The 18,901-nt window shown below is 38.6% G+C and overlaps 1 protein-coding gene across 1 annotated transcript; it reads left to right on the plus strand.

Annotated features, from left to right (window-relative positions):
- Nucleotides 1-1,426: 1,426 nt before the first annotated feature.
- On the plus strand, nt 1,427-16,429 carry TNMD (tenomodulin). Its single transcript, XM_029930881.1, has 7 exons — nt 1,427-1,474; nt 1,629-1,760; nt 10,564-10,704; nt 10,914-11,015; nt 14,185-14,338; nt 15,678-15,844; nt 16,145-16,429. The coding sequence occupies exons 1-7, from the start codon at nt 1,427-1,429 to the stop codon at nt 16,352-16,354; spliced, it is 954 nt and encodes a 317-aa protein (XP_029786741.1). The 3' UTR covers nt 16,355-16,429.
- Nucleotides 16,430-18,901: the final 2,472 nt, after the last annotated feature.

Here is an 18,901-nt window from a genome sequence, read left to right on the forward strand (position 1 = left end):
ATATGACTGTTGTCCTCATAAGAAGAAATTAGAAAATAGACATGCATAGAGAGAGGACACCATGAGAATATGAAGAAGTCCATTTGCAAACAAGGAGAGAGGCCTCAGAAGAAAGCAACTCTGCTGACACCTTGCTCTTGGACTTCTAGCCTCTAGAGCTGTAAGAATATAAATTCTGTTGTTTGCACCACCCAGTCTGGGGTATTTTGTTATAACAGCTCTAGAAAACAAATATAGCCACCAAACAAGGTTAAGAATATGGGGGGCAGGGAGGGGTGCCTGGGTGTATCAGTCAGTTAAGCTAAGGTCATGATTTCACTGTTTGTGGGATTGAGCCCTGTGCCGGGCTCTGTGCTGACAGCTCAGAGCCTGGACCAGGCTTCAGATTCTGTTCCTCCCTTTTTCTCTGCCCTTCCCCTGCTTGCGTTCTGTCTGTCTGTCTCTCTCTCTCTCTCTCAAAAATAAACATTAAAAGATAAATAAGAATATGGGGTGCAAGGAATAGGTTGGGAGAAGGGGTGTCAAAAGAAAGAGTTTGATGTGGTATATGTCGAGTTTGAGGTTTCTGAGGTATATCTAGGTAGAGATATTGAAATGTTTTTGAAATTCAGGAGATATAATGTGGTTATAGATAAAGATTTGGAAATCATTGATATGCAGCTGATACTTTAAACTATACGAGTGGGTAAGATCATCCAAAAAGTGTATATAGAGTAAGAAGACCATCAAGGATAGAACCATAAGGAATATAAACATTAAGGAACAGACTCAAGAAAAGGATTTAGAAAAGGAAAATAATCAGAAAGCTAAGATGAAGAGCGAGAGAACTTAGAAGTAATCTTTTAATCCTGTTTTTAATTTAAATTAGTTGAGTACATATTGTTCTCTGTCCTCAAATAACTTTATCATAGTGGCAGAGGCATTACCTTATTCATTTTTGAATCTCCAACACCAAGTACAGTGCCTGACATTTAATATCCCTGCAATAAATATTTGTTAAATCACATGGAATTGAAATCAGGACTTCATTCCTTTTTTTTGTCTTGTTTGCTTAATTTCTGGAGTGTGAAGCATGTGTTGCCACTGGTATTTTAAGTTCATAGTGTAAAATCATTTCAATGTGTCCTAGGCTTGGTCTCCTTCCAAACCAGCCCCCAGGATAATAGTTTTCATTATAACCTTCTGTCTTTGCCATTCTGGATGGAATCCTGTGCACAGAAGTTATATACATATATGGATATATCTGTGTAACAAATCACAGCACAGGAGCCCCCTGGGTTCCCTCAGACTCTGGTATGACATATTTGAGCCATATAAATTCAGCTTCTCGTCTGACATCTGTTAGCTGACTCACTTGCAACTCCACCTCAGCAGTGGTCTCTCGGTCCTCCCAAAGCAGGAAAAGAGTACTGTGTGCTGAGAGAGCATGGCAAAGAATCCTCCAGAGAACTGTGAGGACTGTCACATTCTAAATGTAAGTTGATTCATATTTTTCCCTTTTGAGAAGAACCACGGTTTCACAGACTTATTGTATCATAATGTGAACATTAGAAAGTGAAATCAAAGGTGACTTTGCATTATGGCTTGCTATTTTAAGAGCTATTGTGTATTGTTTTATTCTCTCATAGGCAGAAGTTTTTAAATCCAAGAAGATATGTAAATCACTTAAGATTTGTGGATTGGTGTTTGGTATCCTGGCCCTAACTCTAATAGTCCTGTTTTGGGGAGGCAAACACTTCTGGCCAGAGACACCGAGAAAAGTAAGTAAATGCACATTATTATCTAATGCTTCTGTTTCAAGTTTGATTGAATTTAATTAGTGCTTAACATGTATATTACTCTTAAAATGAAAATCATTGTTTCTTTTGCATATATTTTCTGGTGTTATGAAGAACTGAATCAAGATTTTTTCCCCTTTCATTTGCATAATTATTTTGGTAAGGAAAAAGTGTGATTTCTGCATTTCAGTTAATAACGATAAAAGAGAATTATCCATTCTTTTGTAACGCTTGGGCTTAAGAAGTTAAGAAGCAAATTTTTTACTGTGACAAAAAATACTTTTCATCTCTCTTTCAATTATCTGGGCAAAAGTTGATGGAAAAGTAATTATATAACTGCGTAAGAAGAAATCGCCAGAAATGGCAGTGAAGGATTTTGAGGGATTATGTTTCTGACTTAATGCATCTGCTCTGAGGACAGGCAGAAAACTCCGTTTCAGACAGAGCAATTCTCATACCTGACTTCACATGTATTTATGACTTAAAAAAAAAAAACTAATGCCTTTCTGCTCCTCGCCAGCCACAATTGTCACTTACCCATATGTGATGCCACAAAGGTAGAAACAAGGGACACCAAGTCATTAATCACAGGTGTCTCAAAAAGCTTCTGATATTAAGGTAATTTGGCAAACCTGGCTACCATTGTAGTTGATATTTGTGTACTTCAGTGTTATTGTTACACCCAGACTCACACACAATAGGCAAGTTTAGAAGTGACCCAAAGAAAATAGTCTCTTCATACTATTTCCATTTAAATGAGAATTATTAATAAATGTACATGCCACAAGGTGGAAAGATGATTTTTTTGTCTGTGCCACATTTTTCTCTCTGCATGTAGGTTGTTGTTACTGTTGTTATTAATTTGTTATCATGAGATCATCATTTTTATTTGATAACAGATATAGGAAGAGAAGGGGGGATAGAGACAAAAAGAAAATGGGTTTAGATAGACACTGGTAGCCAAAGGAGTGATAGGAGCAGAGAGAAAATATCATGGATTGATGGAAAAGGAGAGGCAGGAGGGATAATATAGAAATTAACTACAAAAGTATCCAAAAGAAAACAGAGAAATAAGGCATAGCTACCCTTGGATTCTTCACCTTTACTGTCATATGCACTTTCATCTAGTCCTAGAGTCTACCTTATCAAGTTTAAGTAAGAGGGAGAATGAAAAGCAAAACAGTCCATCTTTTTGTCTGCTTTTCTATTTACACCTTGTTCCCGAACAGATTTCAGGCATCACCCAATGCCTATAATTAGCCATTTCTTTCATTCTCTGTCTCTGTCTCTGTCTCTGTCTCTCTGTCTCTCTCTCTCTCTCTCTCTCTCTCTCTCTCTCCATCTCATCTCTTGCACGGTGCCCTGCTTCTGAACTACTTTCTGTTCACATATCTTTCTAGAGAAGCCACCTATATTCAGACTATGAAGGTGGCTAAAAAATAGAGATCAGGAAGGAAACAAGAAATGAATAATAGTGCCAAAATGCATTCCAATCCAATTATGCTACCATTTAACTAATTCCCTAGGTGATGTGCTGCCACACAAATTGAATATAGAGTCTTTTTTGACAATTATAAGTGAATTAGAGGACAAAAAACACTTTTTTCTCCATGGCCATAATGTACTTAACTGAGTGTGGTGCGTAGCTAGCCCTTTTGACAACCTGTACAAGCCCGACTAAACAATGGGCCAGATGGCCTTTCTTGTGACTCTTAGTACTAAAAATACTATTTGGAAAGAGTTTATGTGTTTTTCTAAACTTTCAATTTTATTTGCCTCAGTACAACCATAAATAACAAGTGGGACCTTGGTTTTATCCTGCAAGGTGTCAAACTCACTAACAGGGCCCATGGTTCCCTTTGCTTCTGTATTATATCCCCTTTATTTCTTACTTCAGTTCTCTTTTTAATTAATTATAAGGAGCAATCCTGTGACTCCTCAAACCAAAAGTAAAACCTAGTCAGTGCATGCACGGAAGAGGTTGGGTATGCTATGAAACAAAGTCTATCAAGAATCAAATTTCTTGTGAAGTAATGCATCTTGGGATGGAATGTTCAGCAAAGGAAGTCTCAGAAATGAACAAAATTATTGTAAGGTAATCTGGTAAAAGACAATATATGTCTCTTGGGTCAAGTTTTTCCACCATGAAGAAAGGCTATTTGTTCTCCATTCCAGTGGGGAGCTGCAATTTATTATCTTTGATATTTAAGCCCTGGCCTTCACTACAAGACCTGGCTGGGTCGGTTGCAAACTAAGGATCCAGCTGGAGATGTGGATGCTTCACTCACTCCACCACTACCTTTAATTCCCAGACAAAGAGCCCAAGGGACCATCTATGTTTCCAATGGCTAAGACTGCCAATAAACCTGCCTCAGAGCTGACTTATGAATTAGGCTAGGAAGGAAAAAGTAGGTAGATTAGTCTTGGAAGAAGTTTTGCAAAGGAAAAAGATCCAGGCATCTTGCACAAATTAAAGACTCTCCCCTTAAAAGTATGGCCTAGCAAGAAACAAAAGTTAACCGATTAAAACCCAGGCTCTGCTGGGCTTTCCTTTACAAGCCTATGAGAGCTGTGGGAACCTGTGGGGACAGAATTAGTGATGCTGCTATGCTTACGGATGGAGTGATTTGTTTGCTCTCCTGGAGCTTCCTCCAAGATCTTAGTGTTGTTCCTTTAGCCTTCATCATACCTCCTCTTTATTTTGTTTTTCTTTTTTTGACATCTGTTTATAATAAACTGTTTATTTAATATCTCACATCTGGTGTTGACATTTCCATGCCAGTAAGTCCTCCCCCTCCTTTCATTACCTCCTACCTTGATATGTACAAAAGATCCAGATTCTTGATCCAAAGTGAGAGTAAGGCATGCTTGATTCCCTTTCCTTATACACCTCAGGTATGAGCAAATGTGCATGCATGCATATGCACATGCACACACATACACATACACATATATACACTTCAGAAAGAGAAAAGCATCAAAATGAAGTGAAACAAAAGGGACTAACCCTGGGGGAGCAACTGCACTCCCTTGCAACTCCAGGCCCTTAACCCACAACCACATATAGAAGCCACTTGAGCTGAATGAAAGCCAGACCATCAAAACTTGTATTCAGCTTTCTCAGCCAAGCAGAAATTACCTATTCAGTCCCAGAGATTTTGAGAGTGCATCACAAGGAGGTTCCTCTTCTAGGCAGTGACTGCCCAGGGATCTTTGAAGCCAATTCCCTAGAAAAACATTCTTCCTTAAAGCACCCTGTATTATGCATTTAACTTGAAGCAATTAGAAGCCAACTCCCCAGCTAATTAATCCAACATGGAGAAAGCAAGTCATAAAAATCCCAACCCTTAAATCAACAATTTATAGATAGAGCACAGATCTTGTAACCTATCTGTTCCCATCCTTTGTAAAATGAGGCAAAAGGATAATAAATTGAATAAATGAAATTCTGTCCTTCCTTTCATATCCAGGAACTGTCTGGTGACTTTAGGGCTCTTTAGAAACCATAAATCCTAAGGCCCACACAGCAATCAACAGATTACTGGAAGTATCCTCACAAGTCCTCCATACTACCAGTATGAGAAGAGAAGTGGTAGGGATAGGTGGGCATCCTTCTGCCCTCCCCCCACCTCAACTGCAAATAATCATTAAGACAGCATCACCCAGGATTGCCAGCCCAATATCATTGTATGCTGAAAATCCTTTGCTTGGAAAAAGCACTTCCTTGCTAAGTCTGGATCTAGTTTTCCTATGCCTATTTCTCTAATGCTGGCATTGGCCAGAGACCCACTTTCTTCTTCTTCACCTCCTCTTCTAGGCATACAAAGAATACAACTCTCCTTCTTGAGTTCCCTGGGCTTTCCTGCACAGCAGTTTGGTGGCTAAACTGTAGGCCTGGAGAAGCATTCATACCCTCAGGGAAAAGGTTGGAGTTGTAGCTGAAATCTCTTTAACAGAGGGGCTGAGCTTCACCAGATGGTGCCACATTGGCATTTTAAAAAAGAAGACTTCTCTTCATTTTATTTTCTTCCCAAACCATTGCAGGAGGAAAGTCCACCCTTATACAGACAGCAGCTCTCACAGGGCCAGCTCTTGTTCTGGGCTATTAAGAGGCAACACCAATTATATAGATGAGGACTCTGGCTGCTAAGAATGGGCACATTCTTATTTAGTCCCTCCACTCTACTAAGGCAGCATTTGCTGAGCAACTTACATGGCACCAACAAGGAAAATGTGGGTTCTTAGAAGGAACTGTCCTTTAAAGGCTGTATCGGTAAGGCTGTATGAGGAATGTAGCCCAGATGGTCAACAGGTAGTAGTAGTCCAACCATCAACCTGACATGTGTTAGTCCAAATCTGAGCAAAAGTAATTTTGTCAACTATTCAACATTGCATCTGGCAAGGAATGAGAGATACAGATGGGAACTGAACCTCCAGAGAAATTTGGTGACTTGCTCAAGGTAACACTGCTTTTAAGTGGCAGAGTTGAGGCTAGGACTAGAACCTGGTTCTATGGATTCTTTCTACTATTCTTAAGTTGCATATAAGAGTGAAGGATGGTGGAGATAGTGGGTATGAGAAAACTTCCAAGCCAACTTGAGTATTTAGATGAAAGAAACAGGTTTTTTTTTTCTTGTTGAAGAAGAGGAATGTCTGTGCTGCTTAAGCCAATTTTTTTTCAGGGTTGATAGCTGGTGATTGAAGATGCAGGAGTCCAACTTTGCATGAGAATCTGTCTGCTCTGTGTTGGTAATGAAATACTCAGAGATCCTTTAATTCTTGCAGGCTAAGTTGGTAGTAAAATGGTACAATGCATTCCCTTCCCTTTCTTCCAGCTTAACACCTGCTAGCCAGCTATTCTGAGCATGTATTTCACCTTTGGAGAGTGTATCTCATAAACAGACAGTAAAGGATGAAGGTGGAGAGAAGAGCAACTAAATTAATCACAAGCTTCAAAAAACAAACCTAAGCCAAATGTCCTCAAATCCATTTAATGAGAGGCTAAAGGCACTTGCCCCCAAAACAGATCTGTCACACTGGGGTCTGAGGAAACATTATTTTTTTATTAAAAACCTTATTTTCTAATGTCAGAGATTGCCACAAACTGAGGCACGAAATGGAAAACTGAAAGGGAGAAGTTAGGGCTCATTTTTTATCTGAGCGGAGGATTTAACTGGAATGAGGAAATAATTCTTGGTCAGGGGAGAGAAATGAGTTTGTTTTTGTTCTATGTTTTCTCAGTGTCATCTTCTTACATCTCTCACCACCTGAACTTAACCACATATCTATTTAATTTCACTTCTGAGTCATTATTCCAGTCCACAGGCTTCCCTGTCCCACTCCAGAATTCTGTTTCTTAGAGTTAAGGCGAGGCCTATGTGTAGGTAGAAAAGGAACCTATCTGAGTGGTGCTGGAAGAATGCCCTTGCCTCACAAATCTCCTATTTCTGGTGTCATTGTGCTTAAAATCCATCACTAGTAATTTATTCTTTTGACTTACATATTTCACTCCATTTTTAAGAGACAAATACTATCATCTTAGTGTGAAATCATTTTTCAAATTTATTTCTTATTTGACATAAGGGATGTGAAGCACCATGAGATTCTTAAATGTCTTGACAGGAGACAATGGGATAGAGGGAGATGGGACGAAGGGGAAGGACTAAGAGGGTACAAAGGAAACAGTATATTAAAAGTACAGAAAAGGGAACCTAGAAACAGCAATGGTTAACTTTCCTTATTTGCCAATTTGACAGCAGTGTACTCCTCATCACTCTCTGTCCTTGCTCTGTCTTCCCTGAAGTAAAACTGAGTTGGGGACAGTGTGAGATGAGCTACTGAGAGCCCAGTCATACATATCTCAGGACAGTCATCCTTTCTCTGCTTTAGTTTTGTCTGGAAAGGACAAAACCATTCGTTCCTTCATCTCCAGAAAGACTCTCAGCCCCTGGGCAGTAGAGCTTAGTAGAGAGAAAAGTACTTCTGAGGCCAAAGGCATGAGCTCAGTCTTCATATGGGCCAGTGGCACTTGCATAGCCATTACCCAGGCAATGTGCTCCACAGGGATCTAGGCGAGACAGTATGTCTGGATTTACACAAACCCATCCCCAAACAGTCCAAAGTGGGCTACTGGCATCATCTTCCTAGACAAGGACAGTCTGTTTCAAAAGGATGCCTCTGATAATAGAATTCCATCTGAGTGAATATATACCTTCCCACCCCCACCCCTGCCCCCATCCAGAATTCACACGTAAATGAAGTCATTCTGATCCCACTCCATTTAGCAGCCTATCATTACTAAAAATAAGCCAATAATCTGGTTAATTAATATAACCAAAATGGACCTCTTATCCCCCACCAAACCAAACCAAAAACCAACCAAACAAACAAACAAACAAAAAAACCTCCTTAAAAGGATGTTGAAAGTAATCAAGATCTGCTGATCTTGGCAGTTTCCAATAGTTTTCATCTAGCAAGGTGTCCAAGTGAAGTGCATTGCCAACAGTGCAGGAAAACTCATTCCACAGAAGTACACTGAAATTCTAAATGTCACCGGTATGGTTCCATAGTCTTCTACCAGTGATTGAAAATACAGCCTGTATTTTTTCTTTTTTCCAGGTAGGCAGCATTCCAACATCCCCTAGTCTCTAACCTCATTTTTCCATGCAATAATTAATCAGTGGTACTCCTGATGAAACAAACACCCCACTCCACCCCCAATGACCAGTAGTGTTGACATTTGTCTCAAGAATGGATAGTATTTCTAAAGAAATTCCCTCCTCCTGGGAGATCTGACAAGACTGGATCTGTCCTCTACTTAGGTCAGGCCCACTGAGAGTTCAATTTCTTGCCACAGATAAATATTTCTCAGGCTAGCTGCAGAGCTGGAATAGAGGACACATTTATAACTAGAAGCAAATAACAAGCCTAAAAGTATTTGTTTGCTACCTGTTACAAACCAGGCTAGACTTCCTAAGTTAACTATGCAGTTGCTGGAAGGTTGTAAATACAATTTTCCTTCCCTTTTTAAAGTATGGTGTCTTAAAAGACCTTGCCAATGTTTAAAATCTCTTTATGGAGATTGAGAATTTGTCACTTGTGTGAAAAACTTATGTTGAATACTTAATACTTAATTGAGTATACCCAATACTTAAGCACTTAAGCACCCTGTCTGAGGCACTGCAGGGCTACAAAGAAGTAAATGACATTGTCTCTTCCTATTCAGCAGCTATACAGACTTTTCACACTTGAAGCAACATTGCTTCTACAAACCCTTCCAAATTGTTTTTCTACTTGAGCTAGGGAGAATGTGACCAGGTTAAACTAACATTCAGTAACAGACACCCGCAGACATTAAAAAGCAACCCAACCCAGTATAAGCTCTAAAAGGGTGTCATTAGGAGCCATATCATTAGAAAGCAACATTCGCTCTATAAATGACTTGTTATAGAGGTATTTTACTTTACTAAATTTTTTTAGGAAAAATGAGTATGAAGAAACTTGAAAGCAGAAAGTGTCCTAACAACAGGAATAAGACAAATTTCCACTTGGCACCATCAGGTCTGGCTTGGTTTGTAACAGGTAGCAATTTACTTTAAGTTTTTTAGCAGCTTCTAGCTTCAAATGTGCCATCAGTATAGGTAATGGGCTTACTCCTAAACATGGACACTTGATGGGACTGGTCTCCTTGGTCCTAAGAAAAAATTACCCTTTTTTTACAGGGCCAGAGAGAATCTGGAGTTTTGCTTCAACCACTCAGGAAAGACCTAATAAGAAGCCTTTTTTCTTTTATAGTTTATTGTCAAGTTGGTTTCCATATAACACCCAGCGCTCATCCCCACAAGTGCCCTCCTCCATGCCCATCACCCGCCTTACACTCCCCCCCCCCAATCAGCCCTCAGTTTGTTCTCAGTATTCAAGAGTCTCTCGTGGTTTGCCTCCCTCAATAAGAAGCCTTTTCAAGGCATTTTCAAGGCAAGAATATGACTATTCTTGTCAGGTACTGCATTATTTAGTGCAAAGCACTTGACACAATTGTCGAATTCTATATATATTCAATAATATAATTGAAGCCAACTGAGTTAGGTTTGAAAAACAAAACTCAGGAGTAAATTGAGTAGGTTTGGTTAGCCCATAAAACAGATGGTCAGGGGAAGGCAGTAAATGTTTCCTGAAGTTGAAATGGAAAAAAGGAAGTAGTTGAGGTTAGGTAAGTCTATTACCTAATATTGGCCGGGGAAAAAGGTCTTCAGATTTTAAGAAAGACAGACCCAAGACTGTTGAGGCAATATTAAAGTTCTGGTTAGATATGGAGCTAAAGAGCAATACCTAAGCATTCTGCATGTGTTCAAATCTCTTTTTCAGCCCTAATGAATTTCATGGGGAGAGGGGATTAACACTACTTGGAAGGGAAGTGGTAACTTAAAGAAGCAGCAACAGTTTTACATGATCCCTCTGTTTAACATAAGGGGAAAATACAGGCTGGTTTGCAAAAATATCATTCATTATTTAGTCAAGGCTGCCAAGAAAACTGTTGGAATTTTAGTGATTAGTTCAGCAACCTGGGCTGAATACAAAATACTGGCTCTGAAGGGATCCCCATATCAGCTCCAGTGCCAAGAAGCACCTCACTTTAATCTTGAGTCTCAGAGAATTCTCATTGGTAAGATATTGAGATGACTCCTCATCACAAGGCTTCAGAAAGGGAAGGTGCCCCAGATATTACCCAATTAAAGTGCCTTATGAAATGACACACTGAATATCTTAGAGCTTGTTTTTCTTCCAGACATATGACATGGAGCACACTTTCTATAGTAATGGAGAGAAGAAGAAGATTTACATGGAAATTGATCCAGTGACCAGAACTGAAATATTCAGAAGTGGAAATGGCACTGATGAAACATTGGAAATACATGACTTTAAAAATGTAGGTTGGTTATTCCACCTCCACAAGGCTTCCCACTTGAAATATTAGAACATTTGAGTAAAGTTAAAAATAGTCTTTAGCCTCCACTTAGTTTATAAAACAAAGTTTTCCCTTTGAATTCAAATTTTGCCATCCTGGGGCCTTGACAAATCATGGACCTCATTAACTGTTGCTATTACAGGAAGTTTTTTTTGTGTGTCTGTTTATAGGGCTATACTGGCATCTACTTCGTAGGTCTTCAAAAATGCTTCATCAAAACTCAGATTAAAGTGATTCCTGAATTTTCTGAACCAGAAGAGGAAATAGATGAGGTAAGTAAGAATATTAATAGTGGCAGGAAAAGCCATCATTTATTAGGTGTTAACTATGTGCCAGACATTGTACTAAATGCTTTACTCTCATTTGATTCTCACAATGATAGGCGTTATTATTATCCTCACTTTCCAATGAGGAAACTGGATTCAGAACCAAAAAGTCACTTGCCCAAGATTACAAAACTAGTGAGAAGCAGATTGAGATCTTGAACTCGGGCCTTTCGATAAACGGAACTGCATGCTGTTAGGAGAAACACTATACATTTATATCTGGGTAGCCATTAAAATTCTGTACATTTGCTTCTAAACCAAAGGTCTCTAGTAAGACGTGTGAGCCAGAGGAACCAAAGCAATCCTGCTTAAAGATAAAGTTTTAAAAAGAAAAGTTACAGGGCGCCTGGATGGCTTAGTCAGTTAAGCGTCCAACTTCTCAAAGTGTGTGGGTTTGAGCCCTGTGTCAAGCTCTGCACTGACAGCTCAGAGCCTGGAGCCTGTTTCCGATTCTGTGTGTGTCTCTCTCTGCCCTCCCCTGCTCATGCTCTGTTTCTCTCTGTCTCTCAAATAAAAAATTTAAAAAAAAAAGAAAAGTCCCAAGGCCACCTGAGATCCTTGCCACTTTTATCACATTGTGGCATTCACCCATTTAAAAGATTCCAGTTCATTCACCTTACCATTGTATGCTAGGCTGCTAATGAAATAATCTGCATTTAACCTCACTAGGAAAGGCAAAAGCAAAGAAGGTAAGAACTGCTGCATAAGACAAATTATCTGAAAACACACTGTCATGCCAGGGTAAGGCAACCTAAGATACTGGTGCAGTCACTAAATGGCCCCTGAAAGCTTAGTAAGAGAAGGAAGATTATTGTCTAAAACACAACCATCACTAAAGCCCTTGAGGCTCTTAATGTTTCCCTCATATTCTGCCTGTAACTATAGTATGTTGCTACCAATGAAGAATAAAGGGAACTTTAGCTAAAGCCCTATTGTGGCAGCATATTCCCACTGTAGCCAGAGAGAAACAAATATTCATTTGGTTTTCTTTTAATATTTAATTGGAAAATCTAAAATGAAATTATGGCAATGGCACAGTAGCCTCTCTATGTACTATAAAGATCTCTTTCTTCTTTGTCTCCCCCACTTTTTTTTTACTATTTTCCTACAAAACTCTTTCTATTTTAATTCTCATCTACTCGTTTATCTTTTTCTTCTACTTTCCTTATTTTTTGGGGGGTGGTGGGGTGGGATAGGGGGCCCTTTTTCCTTTCCTTTACCCAAGTCTCAGAGCTGTCATTGGCTCCCCTAGACATGCCATTGGTTTCTTTATGGCCAGGGAAATTATAGACCCTTGCTACTAGAATTTCCAGGGGAAAAAAGAAGCTTTCCCAAAGACAATGCTGTGCTCTCAAAGTCTATGATAGTGAAAAATTTTGGAAGTTAAAAAAAATAATAAGCATAAATTCGATGCATCTGATGAACATAACAACTTCCAGGATATTTGGAATTACTCTGGTAGGCAAGGATAAGATGAAAGAAGAATCAATAGGATAAAAAGGCAGTACATGTTGCTTTTTTTTTTTAAAGAAAATGTAAACATTTGAGTAGGGCCAGCCAGTTAAAAAAACCTTGAACTAATTCAACAGGATTTATTTTTCTGAAAAAGATAAAGGCAAAGATCCATAATGTCTCATTTTGGCCCTAATTTATTCTTCAATTAATTTTGCCAAATATTTTAAATAGCAAAAGTATTTGTCTCATGATAGTGAAATTACTTTTACCTTCAAATATATATATTCAGACTGCAGATTTTTTTATGAGATAAGTTTGCAGTTCTGGATGACAAAAGCTCTCTTATTCTATTCTTTTCAGCACAATATCTATGGTTTGCACGTGCTAAACACACAAAGCAGGTATATAAATAGCCCTGATTTTGCTAACAATGCTACTCAGCATACCAACCTCATTTTCTACAATCCCAACCTCATTTTCAATGCATCCCAAGGTCTTTACAGACCCAAAGGTGAAGGAGCTAGGACTTGAGAGTTTTAAATAACTAAGGAAAAATTCTACAAAGCCATATTTCAAAGAACTAATAAAAACACTGAAATCCCAAAGCTAGAAAGAAACAAAAAAGAAGAGTAAAAGTCTTATTAAGAGTAGGAGAAAATGTCAAGAGGCCTGTGCAGCTCAGTTGGTTTAGTGTCTGACTCTTGATCTTGGCTCAGGTCATGATCTCAGGGTTCATGAAATCAAACCCCATATCAGGCTCCATATTGTCAGTGCTAGACCTACTTGGGATTCTCTCTCTCCCTCTCTCTCTGCCTGTCCCCCACTTGCTCTCTCTCCCTCTCTCTTTCTCTGTCTCTCAAAATAAATAAATAAACATTAAAACAATTTTTTGAAGAGCAGGGGGAAATCTCAAGGCCAAAAAGTCAAGTGAGTAAAAAAATAGGTACACAGGACAACTGCTCTCAATAATAGAAATTGAAAAGAAGGCAGTGTTCTTGACAATAAGAAAAGCTACCTAAGAAAAAAAAAACACTGTGAAACAAATTTTAAGCATCTAGAATGAAAGGAATAAAATAGTGGTAAGGCCAGTGAAGTGACAAGTTGAAGACTTGACTTTGAGACAAAAAAGACACCTTTTACACTACAACTAGCCACCACAAAGGGGCAAATCTTGTAAAACCAATATAGTAAGTTTGGTTGCTATTTAATTGATCTCAACAGTTTGGATTATACGAATTGTTTTCAGCTTGAGATAAATCTTGCTTGCAATCTTAGTTGTGAGCCTGAAAAAAGGCAGGCACTCACAACATCCATTTAAAAGAACAAAAACAAATGTAAGTCACTCAGGGTTCCAGAAGCCCAATTAAAACATACATGTCCCAGTAGGAGGCCCAGGAAATCATGGATAGCCTTCCTAACCGTAACTGAAATGGTAGCACAGCAAGCTCCTGGTACAGTAAGCAGCCTTACTTTTAGAACTGAGAGAGAGATCAGTTGTTAACACTTCCAAAGGCACCTTCTCTATGCACACACAGAGCTAGTTCATGGACAGCCCTGCAATTGGAATTGTTATCCAGACTCAGAGTGTTTCCCAATACCCCATAATGTCTCATTCATTTTATTAATTTCTCTGCCTATCCACATCCTCAACTTCTCTCAGAATGAAGAAATTACCACCACTTTTTTTGAACAGTCTGTGATTTGGGTCCCAGCGGAAAAGCCTATTGAAAACCGAGACTTTCTGAAAAATTCCAAAATTTTAGAAATTTGTGATAATGTGACCATGTATTGGATCAATCCCACTCTAATAGCAGGTATGGCCTCTTTCTCCTCATCTTCTTCCAAAGTCAGTAACAGGTTAATGTTCTCATCATTTAGAGACTACATTCCTAGGAAAACAAATGATCAGCTTGTATCTTCTCAGATGAAACTGTATATGTTGACCGCCAAGGGAGGAAGGAATTTTTCACAGGCAAGTTATAAATCAGATAAATTAATGCTGACAGGATTTTAAATATTCCAGCAAAGGTAATGCCACCCTAATGTGACTAGTGATAGCAAAAAAACTAATCTATCTTTCTTTACACATCTATATTCATTGCAGTAGCCAACCCAAGAACAGAAGAGAGAAGAGCCAAAACAATGTTCTGTTGTCAAAAGAATGTTTCTCTGTGTTGAATGGTGGCATTCTCCTCAGAAGACAAGACAGTCACTGTAATTTCTCTGTGGCTGTTTTAGGAATCACTATAAAAGTAATTGAGGGCTAGAGGTCTGTAGTAGAAGAGGCCAGCTCTCAACTTCCAGTCAACTAATAGAGAAAACAAAGGTTTCTGGACATCTTATTTTGCTTAGCTAACATAGAATTTGGCCTCCCTCATTCTAGACAGCATGGATTACTATTTATTCAAGAGAGACCACTCTAACCAAAATAGGAATCTATTGGTTCCTTTTAGCAGCTTAAAAAAGGAGGCAACTACAGACAATGTGGTATTTTGGATTGGATGCTAAAACTTCTGCTTCAACATTCTTTTTCTAAAAGACATTAATGGAAATAATGATGAAATCAGATAAAGTCTATAATTTAGTTAATAGAATTGTACCGATGCTAATTTCTTAGTTTTTGTAATTGTGCTATGGTTATGTAAGGTGCTAATGTTAGGAGAAATTGGATAAAGGGTATATAGGAACTCTACAATCATTGCAACTCTTCTATCAATGGAAGATTATTCGTAAATAGAAAGTTTTTAAAAAAGCATTTTAAGACAGAAAAGAAAGGAGAAAGGGGAGGAAGACAGAGGGCATTGAATCAAATCCAGCAACCAAAAAATATTTACTGAGCACTTAGCACAGTTAAAATCATTGTGGGAGACACCTAGGTCCCCTATTCTTGTTTTTAAAATGAGAGTGTTAGTAAGACAAACAATAAGTATTTAATATCAAATGAGCAAAGAATAGATCTGTGTACATGGGAATAGTCAGATTTATTTGGGGAAAATCTCTTTAAAATTGCAGCTGAAGGTGGTTCATGCTTGCCTAAATGATGGCAGCGACTAGAAAATGAAAATCTCTATTCCCAACACTATAACCCCAAACACTTCTTTTGGGAACCATTTGCAAAGCAGGTAAATCAAAACTTTGTCTTTATTCCCTTAGTTTCAGAGTTACAAGAGTTTGAGGAGGATGGTGAAGATCTTCACTTTCCTACCAATGAAAAAAAAAGCATTGAACAAAATGAGCAGTGGGTAGTCCCTCAAGTGAAAGTGGAAAAGACCCGCCATGCCAGACAAGCAAGTGAGGAAGAACTTCCAATAAATGACTATGTAAGTTACATTCAAGTTACTCTGTTAGAGGGATAGCAAAGAGCCCTCAAAAAAGGCACTACACTTTAGATCAAAGTCATTAAAATGAGCATGGTCATTGCTTTAACAAAAAATATTTAAGAAACTTGGAGTCCTTAAGGGGCTTTGATCAATTCATAATCAATCTTGATCAATCTTGATCAGACAAAAGAATTTAATTTCCTATCAGTCCCCCAGTTCACATAGTCATAGTCCTTCCCTGCTTGGTGGGCCTCTTCTTAGTGAATCTTCCCCTCCAACCCTGGTTTATTCTTCTTTCAGACCGAAAATGGAATAGAATTTGACCCCATGCTGGATGAGAGAGGTTATTGTTGTATTTACTGCCGTCGAGGCAACCGGTACTGCCGCCGCGTCTGTGAACCCTTACTAGGTTACTACCCATATCCATACTGTTACCAAGGAGGACGGGTTATCTGCCGTGTAATCATGCCTTGCAACTGGTGGGTGGCCCGCATGTTGGGGAGAGTCTAATGGCAAGTTTGAGCTCAAGTGCTTAAACTTCTGGCAGTGAACATATAGTAAATGCATGCTATTCAATGAATTTCTGCCTATGAGACATTTGGCTCCTAGTAGCCAGTACTCCAAAATTACTTGTAGGTAATTTCTCTCTTCATGTTTTAATAAACTTTTACATTATCATCAGTGGCCTGATTGCTGCTGAATACATGGGTTAAGTGTTTACTAAGAACATTTCCTGCAACTGAAATGGAGCATATCTGTCTAACATGGATGACAATGATTAAATCTTGCATTGTGTCAGGTTTAAGGAGTAGGAATGGGCAAAGAATAAGGATTCTCAAATATCATAGTTTGCTGTGTTGTATTGAGAAGTGGAGATGAGGTGCTGATGATAAAATGTCCCCATAACTGATGCATAAAATAACCTGTGTTTTTGTGCATAGCCCCAGTGTTTAATTATCTGAGAGACATATTGTGGTCTTGCACAAGCATCTGTTAAGCTGCTGGACAGGCAGTCAGTCACAGCAGGCCAGTACTAAAATATTCCAAGTGCTCAGACTCAGGAAAGAAGAAATCTAACCTAATAAGAAGGGTCCCAGGCTCTCCTCCTATAAACAGAAACTCAAATTTGGACATATTCAACACTTTACAAACTTCAGGTCTGACTTCTTTTTAGATTCATGTCTGGTTACATAGCTTTCCAAGGCAATTGACTGGAAAGGGGTAATCCATAAATATTCACACACACACACAAAAGAGGCATCATAGGAAATCACCAAGCTGAGGAAACAAATGGGATTTTCCCCCTCCAAAACCACAAGGAACTGGCAGTATGTCACTTTTCTTTTTTGTAATTTTTAAATGTTTATTTATTTTTAAGAGAGAAAGAGAGTATGTGAGAGCAGAGGAAAGGGCAGAGAGAAGGAGACACAGAATCCAAAGGAAGCTCCAGACTGAGCTGTCAGCACAAAGCCCAACGCAGGGCTCAAATTCATGAACCACGAGATCATGACCTGAGCTGAAGTCGGAGCCTTAACCAACTGAAGCACCCTGGTGCCCCTAGCCATATTCTACTTTCTTAAATGAAGGGTAAGGCTTAGTTTCCAATCACCTGATACTTTGCTTGGGGAAGAGAAAAGGGGCAAAAGAGGGAGAAAAAGCACTGGTTGAAAGATAATATTAACCTTAATGTCTCAGCCAGTTCTAGTTTCAAAGTTCCTGTCTACCAGTCTGTCACACCTTCTAGTATCACTTGACTCTAGTCTCTTCATTGCTCAACTTCAAGGTTAATGTGTCATGAGAATATCTGTCTGGCATTTTCCATCAGAAAAGCACTTTCAAAGAGTAAAGTCTTCACCAAGATGCCTGTGGGCCAGGAGCCATAATCATTGATAATTAGCATACATACCATACTTGGATTACAGTTTTCATAGAATGAGAGCACAATAAAACATATAACAATGCAGCATCACTCAAAATATTTTATTTCTTATTAAGGATTTAGAAGATATCTGAGAATTTTGGAGTACTTCAATTATTTTAATAAGCATTAATTTATAGCTGAAATAGAAAAAGTGTAAAAATATTAGGTTAATTTGAAGTTGTGTGGATTTGATGATGTTCTCTTTTTTTAAAAAGTTATTCATTTTAACATTGGTTTCTAAGATCAGCCAATAATTTTAAATTCCTGAGACACTCAATTTTATGCAGTCTACATTGTACTATATACATTATGCTCTGGGGGATACAAATGAAGTAGAAGGTATACTCCTTATTTCCAAAGAAAAATAAGACCCCAAAATACATAAGTCAAAGAAATGAAATTTAGACATAACCTAACTATCGTTGTATAAGACATTCATGCCATATTCATCTGCATAAACACAAACACAGGTGCACACACACACAAGAGGCACAGAAAGTTTCCTGTCACATTTTAGGGCCAAGCGTTCTTATTCACATTAGTTTATTTATTTATTTATTTATTTTTAAATACTTTATTGTCAAATCGGTTTACATAAAACACCAAGTGCTCTTCCCCACAAGTGCCCACCTCCATAACCACCACCTATTTTCCCTCTCCCCTTCCCCCTTCAACCCTCGGTTCGTTTTCAGTATTCAATAGTCTCTCAGATTTTGCATCCCTTTCTCTCCCCAACTCTCTTTCCCTCGTCCCTTCACACTGACCCTCCATTAGGGTTCACCTGTTCTCATGTCAGAGATATGAGTGCAAACATAGGGTATTTGTCCTTCTCTGCCTGACTTATTTCGCTTAGCATGACACCCTCGAGGTCCATCCACTTTGCTACAAATGACCACATTTCATTCTTTCTCGTTGCCATGTAATGCTCCATTGTGTGTATATATATATATATATATATATATATATACCACATCTTCTTGATCCATTCATTGGATGATGGAAATTTAGGCTCTTTCTATGTTTTGGCTATTATGACAGTGCTGCTATGAACATTGGGGAACATGTACTCCTATGCATCAGTAATTCTGTATCCCTTGGGTAAATCCCTAGCAGTGCTACTGATGGGTCATATGGGA

This window comes from Suricata suricatta, chromosome X (genome assembly GCF_006229205.1).
Source record: "Suricata suricatta isolate VVHF042 chromosome X, meerkat_22Aug2017_6uvM2_HiC, whole genome shotgun sequence".
Classification (NCBI taxonomy): domain Eukaryota; kingdom Metazoa; phylum Chordata; class Mammalia; order Carnivora; family Herpestidae; genus Suricata; species Suricata suricatta.

Bases quoted from the DNA above. Each gene is read 5' to 3' on its own strand.
- TNMD (XM_029930881.1), top strand. From the start codon at position 1,427: ATGGCAAAGAATCCTCCAGAGAACTGTGAGGACTGTCACATTCTAAAT. The intron at 1,761-10,563 runs GTAAGTAAATGC...TTTTTCTTCCAG, and splicing joins GGCCAGAGACACCGAGAAAA to ACATATGACATGGAGCACAC. The intron at 14,339-15,677 runs GTATGGCCTCTT...TTATTCCCTTAG, and splicing joins CAATCCCACTCTAATAGCAG to TTTCAGAGTTACAAGAGTTT.